We start from the raw sequence: 20,991 nt of genomic DNA on the forward strand, positions 1-20,991 counted from the left end.
GTGGTATATCCTGGATCTGTGCGTGAAGTCAGGGTGCTGAGGAACAGCCCTGTGTGTGTATCGAAATCACCCGATTGGCTGGTCTCCGGTCGATTGCTTTGCTTCCCGTGGCATCATGGGAAAGCTGGGATAGAAGTGTCCATCCGATGCACGCTTCAGAATCTGGGCGAACTCAGTAGGGCATCCGGGGATTTCTCGCCTACTGATTTTATGGATACTGAGGATTCGGACGTACTACTCTGTTCACGTGCTGATTCCTCTACTACATTTTCAGTAAGTAGGCGGTTTCGGACAATACTTAAAGGAATAGTCTACTCATTTTCAATATTAAACTATGTTATTACCTTAACTAAGAATTGTTGATACATCCCTCTATCATCTGTGTGCGTGCACGTAAGCGCTGGAGCGCGCTGCGACACTTCGATAGCATTTAGCTTAGCCCCATTCATTCAATGGTACCAATCAGAGATAAAGTTCAGAGGTGGAAAGTAACGAATTACATTTACTCACGTTACTGTAATTGAGTAGTTTTTTGTGTACTTTTACTTTTTTGAGTAGTTTTTAAAATCTGTACTTTTACTTTAGTATGTTTTGTTTAAAGTATTGTACTTCGCTACATTTTAAATCATATCCGTTACTGAGTAAAAAAATATTTTAAAAAGCAAGGTGATAAAGTCGCGCAACGGATGATTGATGGGCGGCGGAACGCGCAAAAAGAACCATAGAGACGGACGAGACAGGCGCACGCTAACGCAGACCCGCCTCAGTTAAAATCTTATGAAAGAAACCCCTGGTCATATTTAAGCGACCACTTTCCACTGACGCGAAGCGAGTGTAGGATTCATGCTCTTTAGTACGAAACGACCAGTTTTTTACCGCTCATTTGCACAACGCATTTTTAATACCATGCGCATTATCTTCCGAGGTCTATAGCAGCTTTGCGTCAAGTCAAACACAACTTCAGAACGTCCTCGAGAATGCGAAGGGCATTAGACATTGCAGAGAGAGAGAGAGAAGAAGAAGAAGAAGAAAGGTCTGACATTAGGTACCCAGGTCAGGAAAGCTAGAAGACAATAAACGTGTCAAAAGTATATAGCCATGGCACTCATCTCATTATAAGCTCATTTAAACTTTAAAAAAATAATGTATGTTACCAGCAATACATCAATTACAACCTTACTATAGTGATTGTATTTACCAGCTGCTGACCACCTTCAAAAGTGCCTAACTCACATGTAAAAATCATTAAACAATTCCATAAATGTTTCTTAGTTTAAAAAAGCTTTTTATTTTATTAACTTTTTGTTATTGCACTTTAATTGTAAAGATGTTCCTACAATTCAAAACAACTAGTTTAAGATTTATATTCCCTTGTCATTTTTGAACTACACTAGAATCCTCCACCTCTCCCCGCTGTAAAAAAGTAACTTTTACTCTGAGTAAGTTTAAAATGATTTACTTTTTACTTTTACTTGAGTAGATTTTTAGACCAGTAACTTTACTTTTACTTGAGTACAATATTTTATTACTTTTCCCACCTCTGATTAAGTTAGAAGTGACCAAACACATCAACGTTTTTCCTATTTAAGACGAGTAGTTATACGAGCAAGTTTGGTGGTACAAAATAAAACGTAGCGCTTTTCTAAGCGGATTTAAAAGAGGAACTATATTTTATGGCGTAATAGCACTTTTGGGAGTACTTCGACTCGGCGCAGTAACACCCTCCCTCTCCCATTATGAGAGTGAGAAGGGGAGCGGACTTTTCAGGCGAGTCGAAGTACTCCCAAAAGTGCTATTACGCCATAAAAGATAACTTTATCTCTGATTGGTACCATTGAATGAATGGGGCTAAGCTAAATGCTATCGAAGTGTCGCAGCGCGCTCCAGCGCTTACGTGCACGCACACAGATGATAGAGCGATGTATCAACTCTTCTTAGTTAAGGTAATAACATAGTTTAATATGGAAAATGAGTAGACTATTCCTTTAAGTACACGTGCCTCTGAATCTCGCGAGAAATAGTCCAAATTCCCGCTAATTCTCACCTACCCTTTTACGTATACTGAGGTTTCGGACATACTATTCTTACGCCTGTTGCTTTTTGCATACTATATAGTATGGCAGTATGCGGTTTCGGATTCAGCCCTCAACAAGCGGCTTTTGTGGACCACACGTAACTTCCGGTAAACTCCTCTAAGAATCAATAACAACAAAGTACTTTTAGAGTAGTTTATTTCTGATAACAAGCAAAATAAACATGTAGATTGCCTAACTTCATATTTCATAGCTAAAGCGTATCAAAAACTACACTGAGCTAATGTTACTGTGTACTATAATGCATACAATGTTAACTTCAAACCGGTTGCCATACCTCACTTCACATAGTTGTGATTCATGATCGCCGTCTCCCCTTGTCTTTAGGAAACCAAAACATTTGTTATTTTTGACGAGGTATTTGTTCCAGAGTTCATTTTAGCCACCAGTCAGACCTTTAAACAAACAGAAACCAGAAGTTCCGACCAGACGCAAACCCGCGACAACGCGCGGCATCCGATGAAACCGTCTATACAGAGAGTGAGAAAAGAGGATACCGTACACCATTTCACTTAATGCTTCGTCTCCTACGTCCTCGCATGGAAAAAAGGCAAGGATGCACAAATAAGAATCGAGAAGCACTTTTTGTGTCTCCGTGTTCTCAAATGTTCTTCACTCGGACAAGCATTATATTGAGTCTGTTGTACAGATGATAACATTTGTCATTTCAAATGATCTGCATACGGAATGAATAGGCAGTAGAAAGCTTCACTGTCATCAATCTCTTTTCATTGTATAATAATGTGTGTTATGAGACATTATCTGTGGAAAACAAACATCACATCCAAGCAGAGCCATTTCAAACGAGGCCATGGTACCCTAAAGTACTTCAAATCCATTTAATCATACTACCATGTTGGGCCTATTTATCGTATACAAGGGACATGGATCAGTTTGAATACATCAGAATACTTGAAGAGATTATGTTGCCCTTTGGCAAAAAGGAAATGCCCCTAAAATGTGTGTTAGAACAAGACAACAACCCTAAACACACAAGCAAGAGGGCAAAATCTTGGTTCCAGACAAAAAGGATTGAGGTTATGGAGTGGCCAGCTCAATCCCTGATCTCTACCCCATTGAAAACTTTTGGGGTGACATTTTTCTAACGCAAAACCTAAAAATTGACTGTGGATCCTGGGTAGAAATACCGGTTTCTGGGTACCGGAAGTTGGTTGACACAGATGTGCAGCAGTTAACAACAACAATGCTTATGCAACTAAATTTTGTTAATGCAATAGTTTAAAACCCTATAACTGTCACTGTCCCACAGGTGGGACGTTTGGCATTACATATTTAAAACAATTACATAGTCTAAACTTACACCAATCTTGACAAACTATATACCGTTGGAAAACTATAGACCAACTGGTGGGCCCAAGGTGTTATGACATATTTATTTGGAAATATCCCATTAACCTGAAATAACCTCGACAAACTATATATTGTTGGAAAGCTCTAGGAATGTAGTTTTCATATTTCAAGGCCATTTGATGATGGAAATTTAGTAGTGACAGTCATTTTGTTAATTGTCACTGACCCTGTAGGAGTATATATGAATTTGTATATATTCATAATTCTAATATTCTTCAAAATTAATCTATGAATCTTCAAAAATCTTGACAACCTATATATCGTTGGAAAGCTCTAAGAATGTAGTTTTCATATTTCAAAACCTTTTTGCATTAAAAACAATGCAGAGAAAGTAATTTATTAATTTGTGACAAGATAATGCAACTAACCATTGACACCTAGTGGCTTTTGTTGGTAAAACCACTAAAAGTGTGACAAACTTCATTTTTTGTTATTTTCACTTAAAATTTGGTTCAGAACTAGTTGAGACTTGTGTCTTTATTTTTGTGGTGTTTCGAGAGTAAAACATTTACATTTTTATATACATTTGATTAGAGGGTATATACTTTATTGCATTATTTTTATTATTTCAAATAAATTTAAACGGGTATAACTATTTTGTAATTTAATATTCACAACTTCAAACACCTCATTGTAAAACTATAAATTGTCTTCTTTAAAAGGAGACCAAGATTTTGCTTCTAAACCAAAGAATGCCAGAGTTATAGTAATTTTAACGTGCAGATCACCTTTTCACCCCCCCCCCCACTCAAAAGGGGCGGTGACAGTTATAGGGTTAAAGTGAAGTTAAATCTCAAGAGATTCTTCAGTTTTAAGTACAGAGAAAAATGTTGACACTGTTATTTGTTACATTTAAACAAATACAGTTTAGGCCAAAATGATTAGCCCCCCAGGAATTTTGGAACATTTTCCTAAAGATCTTTCCAATGTTTCCAGCATTGATAAAACTTGATATATTCAAACATTCACCAATGCTATTTAGTAGCTTTTGGTACATTTTGGAATACAAAATAAAATGGAAGAAATAATAAAAGTAGTAATAATAATAATAATATATCAAATATAGTGAAAATTGGGTGGTCAAAAATATTAGCCCCTGTGTGAATTTTTGCTTTTAAAACACACCCAATTAATCAATTAGCTTTCAAACCACACCTGAGCATTCAATCAGCATAAAGGATTTCAAGGAACAGGACACTTGAACACATTATTGGGAGAGACTACTTACTCACCATGCAAAAGACAAAGGAAATCAGAAAGAAGATAGTGGAGGCTCATGATAATTAAGGGGGAAGGCTTTATTGCCATTTCCAAGCGTTTCACGGTGTCTAGAACCACTTATGTTGCATCAGCCAACATCAAGACTAACACGAGAGAATGGGGAAGAGAAAATCTTTGACTGCACCCCATCTTGGTGGCATCACTACCATTATATTCCATATCTTACCAAGGATGTTAAACAACTTCAAAGTAGTTACACAAAAAAAATGACCTGCCCAACACTGATCAGGAAAATCAATTGTATTCTATTATGAAAAATGGACTTCCAAGAAGCAAAAGCTTATGAATAGGGGTCCACCCCACCCACCTGGCAAAGATTTTGTGTGCGGCCCAATTTTAGATGCTGGACAACCATTCTTTAGATTAGGGATATTTGGAACCTCAAATTGACAATAACTGACAGTCCCTATACCTTTCACCTCAATTTGAATTGATTCATGTACCAAGATTAGCTTCCATTAAGAGTCATTCAAATGCTCATTTACAAGAAAGCACTTGGAGGGTTTTGCATCTGAGCTCTTCATGCTTCTTATAATCAATAGGCCTCACCTGTGACCCTGGGTCTTCACCTGCCAATCTGCCTGAGCTGCAACCTTGTAGGACTACAGATCTGTCACCTGATCAAATAACACAATGATGCGTGACATATAAACAAGAAGACAACAACATGCTCTCACTGAACAACTAGATAGTAGACTAACACAATACTGAATCTCACTACTAACCCACCCGTGGTGCAGTCAGTCAGAGCTGTTTCTGTCACCTGAACTGACAATATACAATTGTTGTCGACTTTACACATTAATTGAGACAATACTTCGTGATAAACTTCGACTTGTTTCTAATAATGTCTACCTTTAGTTTTTGCCTGCCACACGTTTGTTTCACTTTATTAGTTTGGTCATTTTATTTTGCCTAAAACTCCCACCCCTCAATATAATTTAACCCTTATACAAACGTCTGCTAATCGCTAGATTTACATATAAACATGATTTGGATAATTCAAGAGCGTTTTCAACTCGTGAGGACACAAATAGCACATGTTATGATATTCCACTACACGAGTTGGTAGTTTATCTAAACAAGTAACTGTACATATATGAGACTATGATGTATTTCAAAAGTACACTGTCTCTGAATCAGTGTTTCGCGATTTGTCTCCTATTTTGTGCACATATCTGTTGGTTTCTCTCACTTACCGGTCTGTCGTGTCAAGTTGACAAGGCTTAAGTTTGGCGCTTCGTTACCGCCTGTACATGGCACGTTAACAAGAAAAGACAAAAGGTGTGTTTGAGTTCATGCGGCGCCGTAAGAACTGACAGAGAGCTCACGTCAGAGTACCGCGAGAGCGATGCGAATTTAGACTTCTCCTTAAGGTTTCTTAATCGCTCTCGTGGTACTTTGACGTCATCCGCTTGTCGGTTTTTGCGACGCCGCATGAGGTCGTTAAATCATAAAGCGACGCGGGTTAGGGAGGCGGGACTTACAGTTGCGACACAAGTGGTGGTCGTTTCTCTTTCGGAAAGCTGCAGCCTTCCGTTTAAGACTTGTTAACTAATTTATCGTATAGATTTAGTTAACCCTTCCTGCTGGAGCCATTGACGTACAGACAGCCTTTAGTTTAGTTTTTCAATCACTGCTAGAAAATTCTGTTAAAGATGCAAACAATTCAGTTACCCCCGACCTCTAAACACTGAACAAATAAGTGACAAGACAACTAAAAGGACAGTCATTTATTTTTTATCCAAAAACAAAACACACTACATTCAAAATAAAATCATCAAGACAGTTGACAATTAACTTATTTCCATTAAAGCATCATATCCAGCGCCAGCTGTGTTTAAAATGTTATTACAACTGCTTTAAATCTACTTGCATCAAGCCCACGAGCTTACATGCTTTAAAGTGCACGCTTGAGAACTAAAGTGGTTAGTTTACCAGTGAATAACAAAGTTTTCCCTTAACTATTGACTTCAGATCACTGTCACACTCATACGCTACAAACCGCAACAGTTCATAGGAGACTCAGTCGAACATTTATACGAAACAAGCAAAGCATTTGGTTACAGGTTCCCAAAACATTAATGTTCAATCACAACCGCAAAAAACATCCAGTGCAAGCTTTCTGAAGGTGACCGTGTGAGGACAAGGAGGAGAAAAGGAACGAGTAAATATTACAGATAGTCACACACAATCATCTCAGTTTAGCAGGAGATTTGGAAACACCACACAGATATTAATTATACATCACTTTTTAAATGATCTCACACACGTATAACCTTAATTATTTAAAGTAGTCATGGGTTGCTCATAAACAGACATAACATAGTGTGACCACACAATTATAAATGTCCATTTGTAGGATTACATTGTTTTTACTGCTAAAAATAATTCATGAGATTGACCAAGAGGGAAATAAATGTCCAGTATATCGCACTCATCAGTAGTATGATGTGTCCTTAAAGGGACACTCCACTTTTTTTGAAAATTAGCTCTTTTTTTTTAAAGTTTGCTGGAAAATGGGCATATTTTCAAAAAAGTGTAGTGTCCCTTTAAAATGTTACTCAAACCTGCGCTTCAGATGTGAAACGATGAGACGTCTCGCTTGAAGATGATGCAGATCTTCAATAATCAACCGCATCAGCATCTTTGAGGTTTTCTCCAAAGGAGTTCAAAATAAAACAAGTCTAGTAGTGCCGTACAACAACACAACACACTTTTGATTAATCAAAGATTTAAATAAGAGGTAGCTTAAAAGCTATAGACGCTTTGTCTGCAGACCCACTGATGAATGAATGACTAAAACTCTCTTTCTAGCCAGTAATCTGTCTGTAGTTATTCAGTAAGGCCATATTAGTTAAGGTAAGTCAAGATATCAGCCACGTCAAAGACAGTGCATAGTAAAGGTGTTATAACTTGCCTAATATAAATCAGATTTTGGTTACGCTGAGCACCAAATTTTGAACACAGGAGTTTGAAACATTTAACGGTGTAATAATGCTTAGTGCTGCAGGTGCTGCTACATTAATAAAAAATAAGAAAGAAAGAAAGAAAGAAAGAAAGAGAAAGTTAAATAGTGCACAACTCAACTATCAGGTTCAGGTGTGATTTGTCATACGGTGTAAAACTTTGAAACCCTTGTTTTTAAGATCATTTAACTGAATGTAAACTATGAAAGAATAAAACATGGTGTACGTGCACACGATTCAGAAAGTGTCAACGTGAGGCTTTGCGTTACGTGACTGTGTATTAAAGTGCCCCTGCGTTGCATGCGTTTTTTCACAAGACCTGATGATGTGTTGTGTGGATACGTGGCTGATGTTGTCGAAGGCACGTGGGTCTTAAGTTGAACTCAGCTCACAAATCAGACTCACCGACCGCATAACGATTGGCTGTTATTTAGAAGCATGAAACCAGCATCCGAAACACACTTTCACATGTATGACAACCGCTTGGCCGTGATAAACTCCTCCAGATGAATCGCCCCACCGCCCAAGAGCCCGAACGCCGGGTACATGGTACCAGAACATTCCACTTGTCTCTCAAACAGGCACCGCATGGTGTCAGCATCATAGAAAAAGACACGACCAGCATCGTAGTCCAGGCAAACTCCAATTCTCTGTGGCATGGGGAGGACGCGGTTGCCCTGATCCCCTGAGGAAGCAGTGATTGAGGCTTTGGGAATAAAAATCCTTCCCATGCCCACAGTGAGCAAAGTGAAGGGTTGTGACGTCTCCAAGCAGGTGTCCTCGCTCCCGCTGTCATGGCCGCTGTCATGATCGTACCTATAAAGCACAAATAAACCATAAAACACCTCAGACAGGGCATGCATTAGTGGGCTTTATATAGTTCTAACAAAAAAACCTCTTCTCTCTTTGATAATAGTTTACCATCGCAAACATTAACATTTAAAAGAATAAAAATAACTAAATAAAATAATTGAAAAAAATTGTTTTCATTGTCAGAGTATTGTTCACTCCCTCTCTCTCTCTCTCTCAGAGACACACACAGAGAATTGGTGTGTATGTGAGACGCGTGTGTGTGTGATGTGCGTGCGATGTGTGTGTGAGACTTGTGTGCCTGAGACGTGTGTGTGTTCTCACCGGGGACTGCTGGTTTCGCGGGGGTTATGAAACCACTCTGTTAGTTTGGAGTCAGATGCCACTCCCACTTTCACCATGTATGAATTGGGATCCACACGGAAAGCCCAGTAATGGCGTCCATGCGAGATGCCCGTATCTCCAGTGATGTAGTCAAGGCAGATGTAACTTCCTGTCTGCACGCGTTCAGCAGCCAGAAGTAAAGTCATTCCAGCTGCGCTCTCCACCGAATCCCTGGGTTTGCTCAGCTGCAGTCGCTCAGTATTGAATCCGCATCTTTCGTTAAACAGAAAGCCAAACACTGACGGGCAGAAACGCAATTATTAACATCAGTGAGGTTATGATACAACAAGTTACACACAAATGGAATCACAATTCTTCTTCTTCTTCCCACACAAACATTGATTGCTCTGGTGGTTATTTTAAGACATTTGACAGGTCAGGTGTGAAGAAAAATAATCATCACCCGTAAAACATCGGAATAAACATTCAATGTCCCTGTGGTAAAATTATTTATAATTCATTTTCAGCCAATGTCCATGACTGGATAGAGTATCCATACATCTGCCTCCAGGTTCTAAACCGTTTTCACTTTAAGGCCCCCAATTGTCCACAACAATATTTGAAGCCCCCCACTCACAAATTGTACCAATACAATACGAATGATTGACAGAAATAGACAGATGACTATGTCAACCAAAAATTTCAGATATTTTAGCGTGGTTATTTTTGTGTTTTAGCTTATTCTAATGCTGGTCTTTATAAAATAACTTAAGTCATTGATGATCAGCTTAGCTTCACAGAGCTTGTTGCCAGCACCGCCCACTCTTGTAAATGCAAAAAAAAAAAAATTGTACTAACCGACCCTTGTCTATGTCTACTGTGTTGGACTTGATGAGACTATTTCCAGTGCACTTATGTATCGCTGTTCTTGTGATGCTATAATTGCTTCTATGGTTTACCTCATTTGTAAGTCGCTTTGGACAAAAGCTTCTGCTAAATGACTAAATGTAGATGTAAGTCATCGTGAGGCCCTCTTGGAAGGTTGATGAGGAGCCTCGGCCCCCCGATTGAGAATCACTGAGGTACTTTTGACTCCATCGCCACCTCATGGTACTAAGGTAACATTGCAGTGTAGAACACATTTAAATTGTGACTTGTGTTTGATGTATATCCTCATTTATAAAACATTATATAATATGATATTTGAATAATTCAACAGCACTTCGTAAATTATTCCTTACACGTAGAACACTTGGATATTTATTTTAATTACAAACTTTATAACCGAGGTATTTTCCTGTTCATACTGCAAACTGCTTAAAAGCAATCTATATTGTAAAATATGGAAGGGTTTTACTGACAATTTAAAAAAAAATAATCAAAATGATAAAATAAATTAAAACCACTTTCATTATAGAATACTGTTCTTTGGTCAATATTTATTTTGTTTTTAAAGGGCTATAAAATAAACTTAAGCAAAATTAAAAATTAGATGAAAAAATTATTTTAAGGTGATAATACATCTTTCCTGTCAAACTAACATATAAAACAAAGCAAGACTGGCAATATTAATATTTAAAGTTTTTTTATTGATGCTCCTGCAATAATAATGATAATAATCAAATGAATCATAAATTAATCATTTTATTTTTCCTGATTTGATGGTTTTTGTTTTCTCTGTGTGGTTTTCTTGCTCATGTAATGGAAAATGTCTGACCGTCAACTTTATTGCTAGATTTAGGTGACTTTTAAAGCTTATTAGCGATGTTTTTTTAATCGACTAGCACTTGTTTGAAAGAACCTCGCTGTACCCATTCTGTGTGTCTTGGATGGGCATCTCTCTCGATTTAAACTCTCTGAGCGCAGATAACTGAAGCGTGAATGAGCTGCACACATGAGACACCTCACTTATCTGTGTATTGTTGGTTTCTCCTTTGTTTTCAAGAATTGTTTATGTTTCAGAACAGGGTATTGTTTGTGCTCAGCTCATTCAGGCTGTCAGCTCCATACGGTCTCTCAGAACTGAACGTAGCGCTCAGCTCATTGTATGGATTAGACGTAAAAGCAACACAGAATGTGTACAGACGTTAAGCAAAGGTTCATCCAAAAAGTATGTGACAGGTCCTTGGTAACACGGTCTTACACATCAGCTTCAGCAAATGAAGCGATTCCTCAACTACTACATTTTCTTAAGTCAGATTTGACTTTTAGGCCTGATTTAAAAGACAAGGCTTAGCTAAAGCCAGGACTAGTCCTTAGTTAAATTAAGAGGTTTAAGCATTTTATTAAATAAAAATGTGTTACTGGTTATTTCAAGATCTGTCACTGCAAATTAATATTTTTTAGTAAAGACAGCTCAAACATGTGTTTTAGTCTAGGACTAGTAGCCTTAACCCTTGTCTGCAAAACCAGGGGTAATGTCTCTCTTAGTTCTGTCCATCACAGAAAAGAGGCGGTGATACTGTAGTCTTAAAGGAGAAAATCTCAGAATGTTTGCTGTGGTCACAGCCGATCACACGTCTCTTCGATTATCAAAGGTGAATAGAGCAATGACAGCAAAATAAATTAATACTGTGTGTAAATACTCTTACCTGGCGCTGGAGGGGTGTGAAAAATCACCTCAGGACCGCACGGGCTGAAGACGTCATTACGACAGACCTTCACTCTGAAGACGTATCGACAGTCGCTGTCGAGATCGGAGACGACCGTACTGCTGCCAAACACGGGCTCAGACGTCCTCCAGCAGTCCGGCTCTCCGTCCTCACCGCTCAAACTTCTGAACTCTACAACGTAACGGTCTGATGGCACAGCGTCTTCAGACAGCCTCCAGTGGATCAGACCTTCATTGTAAACACGTGAACGGGACAGATCGATCACGGGAGGGTCAGGAACTGACAGGAAGGAGAAAATGAACATTGTGTGTTAAAGGTTTTGATTGAAAGCATTCACCGTTCCGCTTGCTCATTTGATCAACACTATAAGCTTAGGATTTATGATAAAGTCGTACAATGGATAAAAAATGTCAAAACTGATTCAAAGGTGCAGAAGGCATTAGCAGTATAGGAGCTGTTAGGATACGGTATAAATATTGCACATATCATAGTATCATACAAGCCATTCACTCTTGATTCAGACATTGTGCAATGTTTAGTTTTACATGCAGAAGTTATAAAATATGATTTCAAAGTGTTACTCCTACTGAAACACTGATGTGAACTCAATGATGGGCGATTCATTTTATAAAACAGACAAACTGCAGTCGTTCTTCTTGGACAAAACTGAAACAAATGCTTCAAGTCTTCACATTTATGGATTTTGGAAGTGAGTTAATGCATTAAAAGCTATACATAGTTTGTATGCGTGTTCCCTGGATTTGAACCAATGTTCTTTTGCACCGCTAGTGCAATGAAATTAAAAGGTTCATTGTTTAAACATCCCATAATTCTCCAGGTAGTTTGCCATCATTGTCTCTAAAAAAAATCTCTCTAAGCCATCAAACACAAACATGTGACACAGAGAGCGATGGGATAAAGTTGCGCTTGGCACCGGAAAAAAACGCCGTCCATCAGTCTGCCAAGAGGCCGGACTGGAAGCCGAGAACATTTGCCCATGAACAAGCAGCTATTGATCTCAACAGGAGACGCATTTAGCCAAACAGAAGAGCAAGACGATGAGATGCTGAGCAGAAAATACAAAAAAACACTCACAGAGTGAAAGTAAAAATGAGTCATGCTGAAAACATTCAAGTTCAGCAGAATTAAAGCAAATGATTTAAAAAAAAGCTTTGCCCTGCCAACAATTTACCAAATGACATTAACTATCCAGTAACATGAAGATTACATCAAGCGTCCATTAAACGCATGGAGAGACTTCACTAATGCAGGAACTTCATTCTGATTTTAAAAGCATAGCAAAGCAAAGTTGAGGATGATGACACGCTGAGCCTCTTGTGGTCGCTGTGAGCCTTCACTGACTAACCTCACAGTTTAAGGACGACAGTCATTACTAACAACAGATCAGCAGGACCAGACTTAACTACAACCAATATATTTATGTGTTTATCATGCATACGCTTCTGCTGATCTGTAAATCTGGAGCTCTCTGAATAACTTTCTGAAGTCTGTGAAAGTGTTTTTTATTCTCACCACCCCCAAAGCTGAGATCCTTGAGTGAGATTTCAGCCCCGGTCGCGTCCAGAAGAAACTCCTGAAACGATGGGTTCGCCGCCGGCTGGAACGTCCTCAGTGACTCTGTGGCTTTCTGAATCCTGTCGACAAATCATAATGTTAATTCATTCATTCAGAATCAAGTGTGAAAAAGTGAATGTCAAAAGCCGCTTAGTGAACGATTCAGGATTAAACGAGACAGAATTAGACGTAGGGCTTTAAATCTAGAAACACAAGGACCGTGGATTACAGGCACGAGGCCAAACTGTATCTCAACGTAACTAAATCAGCCCAGATATAAAACAAACAAAGACTGTAGATTTAAGATAAACTAAAGTGACCCAACCTGACGTGAAGCTGTTTAGCCGTCTGCACGAAGCAGGACTGATCGGTCTCCTTGAGAACTTCCTGTGCGTAGCCCACCAAACCGCTGTTCTCCAGCATCCCCTGATAGCCCTCCACCTGAGCACGCAGACGCTCCACGCGCAGGGTCCTCGACTGCTCGATGGAACGCAACATCTCGCTTTTTCTTTCTTGAAGGATCTCAAAGAGTCGTTCGAAGCATTCGTTGGCGCGTCGCTCTGCGAGCTGTCCGCTTTCCTGCAAGAAGAAAAGCTTGTTGTTAAAATAAATACGTTTGCGCATACAGACACACGGTTAGATGCATGCACAACGTCAAAATGTCTCAGTTACATGAAAAAGCAAGTGATGACGCTTTCAGCAGTAAAGAGTAAACTAGCCACACAAACGTTCTTGCAGACGCTCTCGGATGTTTTCAGTTTTAAAGGAATTTGTGATGTTGTCATTGTACAATAAGCATCACTAATGAACACATCATATGAAACCTAAGCATATTTGCTTAATGTCACTTTAAAATGAATGCTCCCAACTTCAACTATTTTTACAGTTAGTACTGCTAATAAATACTATGAACAAAATGATGCACAGTTTTGTTTAAAAGCGCTATGAACATATCAGCCGATTCTTTTCGTGGTTGGTACAGCTAATGTATTTTTCTAAAACCATATTTCCCTGCCTTCACTGTTAAGCTGCTTTGATACTCCTGGGTTAGGCTTTTCTGAAACATGTAAACATTATTGTACCAGTTTGGTTTAATCCTCTACCCAAAAAGCTATGAACAGCAGCTATGCTAATTTTCTCTGTTTGATAGTGTTTTACGTGTATATGACATTAGGTCGTTTTGTAAAGCTCTTTGCAACCGTGTAAACTGTAAATGTGAGCTGAATCAATGGCCCACATTATTCGCAGTCAGCGCAGTTCTGTGCAAAGTCAGCAGCAGTGGATTTTATCGAGTCACGTGTTCAGAATATTTCCATGTATAACCCGATTGAAAGGGTAATTAAAAAGGCAAAATAATCATGAAACCGTGCCGTTATGAACAAAGACGATAGGATTCTTGCTGCAGTGCCACAAGCTGTTTACCTCAGTTTGATGAATCAACACCTCCAGCTCAGAAATCTGAACCCTCACTTGGTCCTCTTTGCTTATTAAGTAATGGATACTCTTCGACAGCTTCTCCTGTTAACAGACAAGTAAAGTGCATCAGGACACACACTAGAAATCTTTTCCAGGCAGTGACGAGACGCTCGATAGGGGGAATAAAAGCTTTGATCTCAACATAACATCATACAACAGAGATGGCAGGCGCCATTAAAAACGAATGAGGCGCAAGTTTCAAGTCGGCAGATGTTTCTGGGTCATTGACCTCCCGTCTGTCGTTCAGAAGATCGGCTTTACTAGAGACCAAAGCCCCACCGAGCCCCGCCTCGCATAGACCCATTCACCAGAAATACGATAGCGAGGGTTTTTGGTTCAGGCATAAATTCTTTATGAGCTCTTTCAATAGACAAACAGAGACGTGAAAGGAGCGGCCTGATGTTCTTCTGTTGACACGTCGCCGATTGTTTAATCTGACCCACCTTAAGGATCTTGTAGGCACTGCTCATGGAAGTCACTTTGTGATTAGCGTGAGATCCGCCCAGCTTGCAGAGGTGACACACCGGTCGTCGACACACCTCGCAGTACATGTTGACTTTCTCCATCTCGTGTTCAGGGCACATTAACACCTGGGAACGAGAACAAGAACACGTCAAACAGTTTTCATTGAGAAAACGTGGCAAGCGACACAAAACTAGAGCCGGCCGATGAGCGTTCATACCTTTGGTCTGAAGTTGGCGGTGGGCCCCACGTACTCGTGCTGGGCTTTAGGCGTTCCCCAAGGGTGGTGCATCTTGAAGCATTCATTGCAGTAGCTGGCCTTGCAGTCCATGCAGCTTTTGGTGGCCTCTTGAACTGGTGGTTTACACATGTTGCACATGATGGCCACCGCCGCACGGGCCGCCTGTCTGTAGCGCTCCACGATGCTCTCAAGTGTGAAGTTGCGGAAGAGCATGCTGATCCCTCGTTCCCCAAGATCGATGTCATGCTGGCACCCGGGACACGGAAATGTGGTAACACGAGGAGTAACGGAAGAACGTCTCCATCCGGGAGAAGAGATGGATCCTGATTTATTTAAATGAACAGTCACATAAGAGGAGGCACACGCACTTAATAAAGGAATAGTTCACCTAAAAAATTAAAATCCTATCATCATTTCTTTACCCACATGTTCTTCTAAACCTCAGTGTGATTTTTTTTCTTCTGTTGAACACAAAAGAAAATCTTTTATATCATAGATGGCAGTGCTCATTTACTTCCATAAGATTCGTCTTTTTCTACTATGGAAGTCAAAGGGTACGGTCACCTGTGTGCTTACCATCGTTTATTAAAATGTCTTCTTGTGTGTTCAACAGAAGAAAGAAACTCTGAGGTTTCTGAACAACATGATGACTGGATTTTCATTTTTACGTAAACTATCCCCATAAGCACTAGTGACCAAAAGTGGTGACACACAAAGTTTCAGAATGGTAGACAGAATCAAAACCTGACAGTGATCTGGACAAGAGGAGATTTTCAACCATTTTAAATTTGGCATTAAAAGAATAAATTCGTCATAATGAATAGTGCAATTGAGGTCAAGATAAAACATCTTTGGCAATAAATGCAGTAACACCGTACGCTAGTTTAAGAGAGAAAAACATATGAAAAATACATCGGAAGCATTGAGAGCATTTTGTGTTGCATGGAATTCGTGCCTTTTAATCAAAGTCCAAAGATCTTGAAGACGCATTGATTGGCACGGACACACATGACGGCACGTTTGAGATTCTATACAGTTTTCACTTTATTCAAACTATTAGTACAAGTACTCCGATAATTTGGTTATTTCGGTTCAGACTGAGGCTAGCTTACAAAATAAAAAAGCTTTTTTGGGTTCGACACAGTGAGTCAAGAATGAAAACTTTCAGCCAAGAATCTTCCTTAAAGCATATTTTTGGGTTACTTTCCTCCAAACTATTAATGGATTGCAAAGCTGCGATATAAAGGTTTTATTTTATACACAAGTACAGCAGGATGCATTTGTCCAGGTCAGTGTCGCAGTTTCTCCCTACTTAACAAACAGAGGAAAAAAATAACTCTCTCAGTGACAAACATCAAACTAATACACGTACACACACACAACAGGACACTGTAAGACACATGCAGCACAGATGGGTTACATGCCGACACGTTGCGGGTTACAGAACCATGGGTGTGAACATGGCAGGTGAGATCTGAACGAGTGCCCGCTTTCAGATCAGGTAATGAGAGTGATTCAAATAAAGCGTGTACTTAGGCCGTGAGTGTGCAGCGTCGCTCGGGGAGGGGAGGGGCTGGTGGCACCCTGGGCACGGCACGTTGGGACTTGATGCTGCCGCATCGATACTCAGAATGCAGAGGGAGAAAGATAAACGCTCAGACCAGACACAGGCCAATCAGCACAAGGTCATTGTGGTGGGGCAGAGAGATACCGGCCCCTACAAAACCACACATCAGCCCATCAGTGAGAACTCATATATAACGCCTTCGTATTTGGGAGGCCCTTAACCATTGCGGGTCGAGTTTGATGGCGAGAGAAGCTTTTGAGGGCAGCTTCTGAAATTCATCCAGAATTACCTCTCTATCGCTTGTTAAATGACTGTGCTGAGGGGATTTAACACGAGGCCAATGCAGCTTCAATCATCCACACTTTGTAAGGGAGTTGTCATGCGGTGAAAATAGAAGAAACCTGCCCTAACCCTAACCCTCATTGAAATACACCTCTGCGTAACATAAATGTCTCAAAATAATCTCTATACAAGACAAACACTGAAAACTGCTCGGTGACATAGTGCTGGGTGATTTAGGTTATCAAACAGTATACCAGGTTTTTTTCAAACACAGTAAATATTATTAAGGAGCACCTATGGTCCGGTTTATGTTTTTAAATTTCCTTTGGTGTGTAAGTTAAGGGCGATTTATAGTCGTGCGTAGGTCCTAAGGCGTAGCAGCAACGGCGTAGGTTCCGCGTCCGCTGGTTGGCAGTAATCACGCGTGTAACCACAGTAGCAGCAGAAGTCGTCACAGAAGAAGAAGCTAAGCAAGTTAACCCACAAACGAAGAAGAAATAGCAACTTGTTGTGTATAATTTGAGAAGACCAGCAATGATGGAAATAAATAAATAGCGACTTATGTTGCAGTTTGAGTTAAATCACTCTTCAACTTGGCTCATCTTTGTTTTCACCGTCTCAAACGGAAATACCTATGACACAGTTTTTTTTACCTGACGGGAGGGGTTCTGGTGGACCAATCACAGCGCTTGCGGTCCGGGTAGAGCCGACACGCTGTTAGAAATTTTATGAGGTGCGCGTCAGGCTACGCAGAGCTACGCACAGGCTACGGATAGACCTACGCACGACTATAAATCGCCCTTAAGTGTGTATTAGTTCATGTTAATGATATGCAAAAGGTACAAACCCCAAAGTAAACCATTATGTGAGTTATCGTCTCCAACGTTAATCTCTTTTCTTGGACTACAACAAACACACGGATTGTAGGCAACAGTTTACTTCCTGGGATTGGTGATGTAAACAAGACCGACATTATAATAATTCCTCCCGCTTCAGACTCACAGCCTGTAAGTTAACTCCTGTTAGCAACCGAATCTTTCAAATATAGTAAGGAGCGTCACGTTTCCGACTGACATTAGAGGTATTTAGGCCAATCACAATGTACAGATCAGCTGGCCAATCAGAGAAACAGAGCTTTTCAAATCAGTGCGTTTCAGGAAGAAAGTGAAATCTGGAGCTACAAAAATGTACGGTATGTGGAAAATAAGGTTTCTTTTAACCATAAACCACACAAACACACTGCATTATACCAAATACACTAAATAACGTTGTTTTATTAGCAATGAAACAGGTGCACTTTAAAAAAACCTGGCATACAAGAGGGAGTGGAATGGATTGCAGAACGTCTTGAGATGCGCCTGCGGCTCTTCCGGCATGATGCAGTCAACTAACCCTAACCTTACTATGCCAACTTGCTACGGTTAACAAAAGCTTGTAATGCCAGAAACCGCCAGAATCCCACACAAAACAAGATGATAGGTCTGAGCCGATGGTGTAGTGGGCTTATGCACTTTCGGCAACCGGAGTTTGATTCCCGGTGTGTGGTCATTTGCCGATCCCGTACCCCTCTCTCCTCCCTGTACTTTACTGTCCTCTCCTAACCTCACGGTTTAATAAAGGCAAAAACTGCCCCCCCCCCAGAAAAACGTAAAAAACATGATTTTTTGTCAAACCACCCAGCACTACGGTGATGCAATGCCAATGGTGCTTTTCGTCTGCAGCTATCAGTGCGATCGGTCGACTCGTCCACTACAAGAAAACGCTCTAGCGTTGAGAAGAGAAAGAGAGCGAGAGCGTATAAAGGGGTTTTAAAGACAGAGTACTCACTACAGCTAATTAAATTATGTAACCCAAATCTACCTCGCCCTCCAAACGACCTCCTCACTGAGGCTGCAAGCAACAAAGAGAAAAGTGAAACAAAACTAACAATGATTAAAAGTGAACAAAAGTGGAGTGAACCCTGATTCACAACCAATGACTGTACAAACATGAAAACAACACCACATTTTTCAGTGTAATAAAGACAACAAACTCATTTATCGATCTAGCTTTGGATGCCTTTACCTGCTGGGCTAAAATAACATCTGCATAAGCAAAACAGCAGATCTTGTCTTTAGTGTCAATTATTATTCATGTTAGGGAGGGAGTATAAAACAATCATTACACACAAGTCTTTATAATCTTTATGATTGTTGTTGTTATTGTTACTAGAGAAAAAGTAGCAATACAACTACTGAGTTAAATGTTGGACTTTGTCTTTTTTATGAGCTTAATCGAGAAGTGCAAGGCTGGCTGCTTTATTACCTGAGCGCACGAGTCTGTCCAGCCTCTCCATGCTCGGGGAGGGAACTCTGGATCGAGGGCTGCCCGGGTTCGAGCCCTCCGATCCCGCGTCTGTACTGAACGAGTCATCGTGATTGGGCAGCAGCAGATCGCGCACACATTTATGACAGACGCTGTGCTGGCAGGGTAAAATCAGCGGATGGGTGAAAAGCTCTTTACAGATCGGACAGATCAACTCTCGCTCAATGTTCTTCATCGGCACCTGTAAAACAAAACCAGGGTTTGGTCGAATCGTGTGAAATATAATTTCCCATGATAATCGAGACCATTAAAGAAAGAAAGAACTGGGCTTGGTCCAATTACCATTGAAAGTAATTTCGATCTCAACACGGATTGTTACAGGGATCGAGTCCAAATGCTGATAAAACCGGATTTCACTACACTATTACCGCAATAACGAAGAGGGCTTCACGTTAAATCTGGATTTGACTCACATGTACCCGGCATTGGTCTCCGTTCACTTTCTACTTCTATCATAAAAGTGAGATAATGCACGTTAACCCCGTTACAGCTACAGATAAACGATCATAACGCACATTGCTCGTGTTCTTAAACAAATCAAATAAAGAAAGCTTAAGAGATTTCATGTACTCACACATACTGAGCTTCGCCTGGACATCGTGAACACATTCAATAGAAACTACACGCGATATAAATTTAACTTTTAATCACAGAGTCGAACAACTTGAACAATGAATCAAACAACGTGACGCGCCGTTACTAATGAACGCGAGAGAATGTGGGCGGAGCCAATGTCCGTCACTATAGTAACACTGCGGCGATACAAAAGTATTTAAATAAGGGGCGGTGTCAGCGGAAAAAAACTTGCATTGTGTTTGCATTTTATTGAGATAGCAATCTACTAATTTGTATATAATATATATTTATATACTTTCGTTCAATAACACGTGCATTATTGGAATAGAAAAAGACATTCACATTCACACGCTATAACAATGCATCAGTGTGACAAATCATGCAGGCCTTTTACTGATTCGTCTGTCCCTGCACAAGAAACACATTCAGAGACTCAGCATCCACCTGACATCTAAACGATTTCATATTGATATGACAGATCTGAGATCAGCTCACCTCGCCTCTCTCAATACGCTCCACGATACTGCCGAACTCTGTCAGTTCCTCTGAATCAGACATCATCAGACAACAGCAGATAACCGATCACAGATGATTGATCTCATTTATTTATTTTATCATCAACTCGCGGAGACTTCATGCGTCATCGACCGCTTGCCGTTTTCAAGGTGGACCGTGATGAATCTCGAGGATCAGATGAATCCCCGCCCACCCGTCTCTCTGTGGGTGTGGCTTCGCTGGACTGACAGTTCTTTGTGCGGATCTCATGAAACTTTCATCATGCCCTACATATAAACAAAGATCGACCTGAAACTGAACATTATAGAGATCATGTTAAAAAGCAGACGATTAAAATTAAAACATGAATAAAAATCACAGCAGAAAATCATTTAAATTCATCACTAACATAATTTTTTTACAACTACCATGATCCGACTGAGAGGACAGTGACGAAGAGTAGATGATGATGATGAGTAATAAGGCAGATTTA

The 20,991-nt window shown here is 40.1% G+C and overlaps 1 protein-coding gene across 5 annotated transcripts; it reads right to left on the bottom strand.

The window, feature by feature from the left end:
• Window positions 1-6,463: 6,463 nt before the first annotated feature.
• On the bottom strand, window positions 6,464-20,726 carry trim36 (tripartite motif containing 36). 5 transcript variants are annotated; one of them, XM_065270319.2, is made up of 11 exons: window positions 20,499-20,726; window positions 19,368-19,608; window positions 18,891-18,953; window positions 15,194-15,537; window positions 14,955-15,101; window positions 14,458-14,553; window positions 13,361-13,614; window positions 12,994-13,115; window positions 11,440-11,739; window positions 8,849-9,146; window positions 6,464-8,530 (listed from the first exon to the last, which is right to left on the bottom strand). In XM_065270319.2, exons 1-11 carry the CDS (start codon window positions 20,562-20,564, stop codon window positions 8,179-8,181), a joined length of 2,283 nt encoding a protein of 760 aa, XP_065126391.2. In that variant the 5' UTR covers window positions 20,565-20,726; the 3' UTR covers window positions 6,464-8,178. The 5 variants fall into 5 exon arrangements, with proteins under 5 accessions (XP_065126391.2, XP_065126387.2, XP_065126388.2 ...); XM_065270315.2 differs by lacking the exon at window positions 18,891-18,953 and having other exon boundaries at window positions 20,499-20,724; XM_065270316.2 differs by lacking the exons at window positions 18,891-18,953; window positions 20,499-20,726 and adding an exon at window positions 20,002-20,123.
• Window positions 20,727-20,991: the final 265 nt, after the last annotated feature.

This window comes from Paramisgurnus dabryanus, chromosome 11 (assembly GCF_030506205.2).
Source record: "Paramisgurnus dabryanus chromosome 11, PD_genome_1.1, whole genome shotgun sequence".
Classification (NCBI taxonomy): Eukaryota; Metazoa; Chordata; class Actinopteri; order Cypriniformes; family Cobitidae; genus Paramisgurnus; species Paramisgurnus dabryanus.